The 2,147-nt window shown below is 37.9% G+C and overlaps 1 protein-coding gene across 1 annotated transcript in view; it reads right to left on the bottom strand.

Moving 5' to 3' along the window:
* Positions 1–269: 269 nt before the first annotated feature.
* ap3d1 (adaptor related protein complex 3 subunit delta 1) overlaps positions 270–2,147 on the bottom strand; it is a 44,430-nt gene continuing 42,552 nt past the window's right edge. The window contains exons 32-35 of the mRNA XM_016526996.1: positions 1,694–1,815; positions 1,526–1,605; positions 1,279–1,407; positions 270–363 (exon numbers count right to left, since the gene is read on the bottom strand). Of these exons, the coding sequence (XP_016382482.1) occupies positions 1,312–1,407; positions 1,526–1,605; positions 1,694–1,815 (298 nt within the window). The 3' untranslated portion in view covers positions 270–363; positions 1,279–1,311. The remainder of the gene's footprint in view (positions 364–1,278; positions 1,408–1,525; positions 1,606–1,693; positions 1,816–2,147) is intronic.

The following is a 2,147-nucleotide window of genomic DNA, read 5'->3' as shown; positions in this document are numbered from 1 at the left end:
AAAATGCAACAAACAACACAACGCAAAAAAAAAAGCACACAACTCGAGCATCGACAACGAAAAAAATCCAGTTCTCAAGATGAAAGTCATGGACCGTTAAGACAATGGAAAGACCGTCAGAGAGACGAAGAAGCTGAGGAAGAAGATGAAGAGTGAGATCAGGAACAAAACGCACGTCAGAGGACGAGGAGGGGAAACAAAGGCAGGAGCGGGCTTGAAATTTGTGATCTTAAAAGAAGAACAGTAGAACGACTGATCCAATAAATACAAAGGAAGAGGAAGGACACGAGTCTCAGAGTGCGATATATGATTCTGAGCGTGTGGTTCAGCCGGACGGGCTGCACTGGGATGGGGCTTCAGGGGGTTTCAGGGTAAGGTAAAGAGTTATGAGAAAATATGATGCGTGTCAGATCCGCGTCATGTTCAGCAGCGGCAGCTCTTAAAGCAGCCAAAATAACCTAATAACCCAGCTGCTGTGATGTCTGTTAGTCAAAGAACAAAAGAAAAAAAGAGGACATCAATAACTTTTGTAGCTTTAAGGATTCATCTATATTTAATTTAGAATGTAGTGCTCAACTTTATTCAATGTCTGTATATTTCCTACTTGGAGAAGGCCACAGGTAGCTAAATATGTATATAATTTATTATAATGGGTTTATGTGAAGATTGTTTTAAGTTCACTTTAATTAGAAGTTTTTTTTTAAGTGTTTTTTAAATGTTAAAATTGATAGCTCTCAAATATAGTGCATGGATAAATATTAGATAATTTTTTTTTATTAGAGACATCAGTATTGGTATCAGTGAAACTCAGCTTCAGTCATTAAAAAAAGATGTAATTAACAAATATTATTGCAATATAAAAGTATTTAATAACTTTAATGTTAGGTGGGATGAATCGTGATTAATTTATGAAAAAAGTGATTTATAAATTTTTTTAATCGACTGACAGCACTAATTTATATATGCTTTTTATCATCGACAACGAAAAAAATCCAGTTCTCAAGATGAAAGTCATGGACCGTTAAGACAATGGAAAGACCGTCAGAGAGACGAAGAAGCTGAGGAAGAAGATGAAGAGTGAGATCAGGAACAAAACGCACGTCAGAGGACGAGGAGGGGAAACAAAGGCAGGAGCGGGCTTGAAATTTGTGATCTTAAAAGAAGAACAGTAGAACGACTGATCCAATAAATACAAAGGAAGAGGAAGGACACGAGTCTCAGAGTGCGATATATGATTCCGAGTGTGTGTGGTTCAGCCTGCGCTGGGATGGGGAGGGGGTTTCAGGGTGGCGAGGGGTCTCTCAGACACAATCAGCATTTCGAGAAGGTCTGCTTGATCTCATCCAGCACATTCCCCAGCAGCGATGGCTCGTCGCACTTGGCGTCGATGGAGACGGTCTGATCGGACTGGAAGAAAGAGAAACATAGGGTTTTAATGAATCATCTTCTTCAAATCTGAAAAGAGTTGCTTAGTGGAATCAGAATCATTATGATTCAGTTTATATTGCATATTCCAAATACTCACGGTTTTGACCAGCAAACAGACGTGGTGACCCTGGATCGACCTGCTGTACATGGAGGCGCAGGAGTCGATCCTCTCCACAACTACAAACACAGGAAACAAGAGAACAGAGGATTTAAGGGTGTCCATATTTTGAAACGTATCACAGCGTCTTTTGTGAAGTCGGCGCACCGGAGAAGTGATGGTGGAAGCAGATCCTGGCCAGCAGGTGGTGGAAGGGCATGTTGATCCCCTCTAGCCGTAGAGAGCTGCCCTTCAGGTCGCCCGACTCCAGCAGCTTTGCGTATGCGTCACTGACAACACAAGGTTCTTATGTTCAACTACATGAAACCACTCAGTACAGTCTTATTACTTTGATTTAGTTTGAACCAATTAACAACAGCCCTAATTTAATTTACATAAAATATTTTCATCATCCACACCTAAACTTAAAAAAAAAAAAAATTTAAATATTAAAAAAAATAACACTTCGAAAATTTGGGGTGGAAAAAATATTAATTATAATTATTATTTTAATTATATTAGAATTATTATAGAAATTAATATTATTATTAATAATAATATTAATATTACTACTACTAAAAATATTACTGCAAACGCTATAAAATATTATTATTAGAATTTT

This window comes from Sinocyclocheilus rhinocerous, unplaced genomic scaffold (genome assembly GCF_001515625.1).
Source record: "Sinocyclocheilus rhinocerous isolate Xijiao unplaced genomic scaffold, SAMN03320098_v1.1 scaffold1294, whole genome shotgun sequence".
NCBI lineage: Eukaryota > Metazoa > Chordata > Actinopteri > Cypriniformes > Cyprinidae > Sinocyclocheilus > Sinocyclocheilus rhinocerous.
Note: the sequence above shows the minus strand (reverse complement) of the source record. Positions and strands in the feature narration are given on the sequence as shown.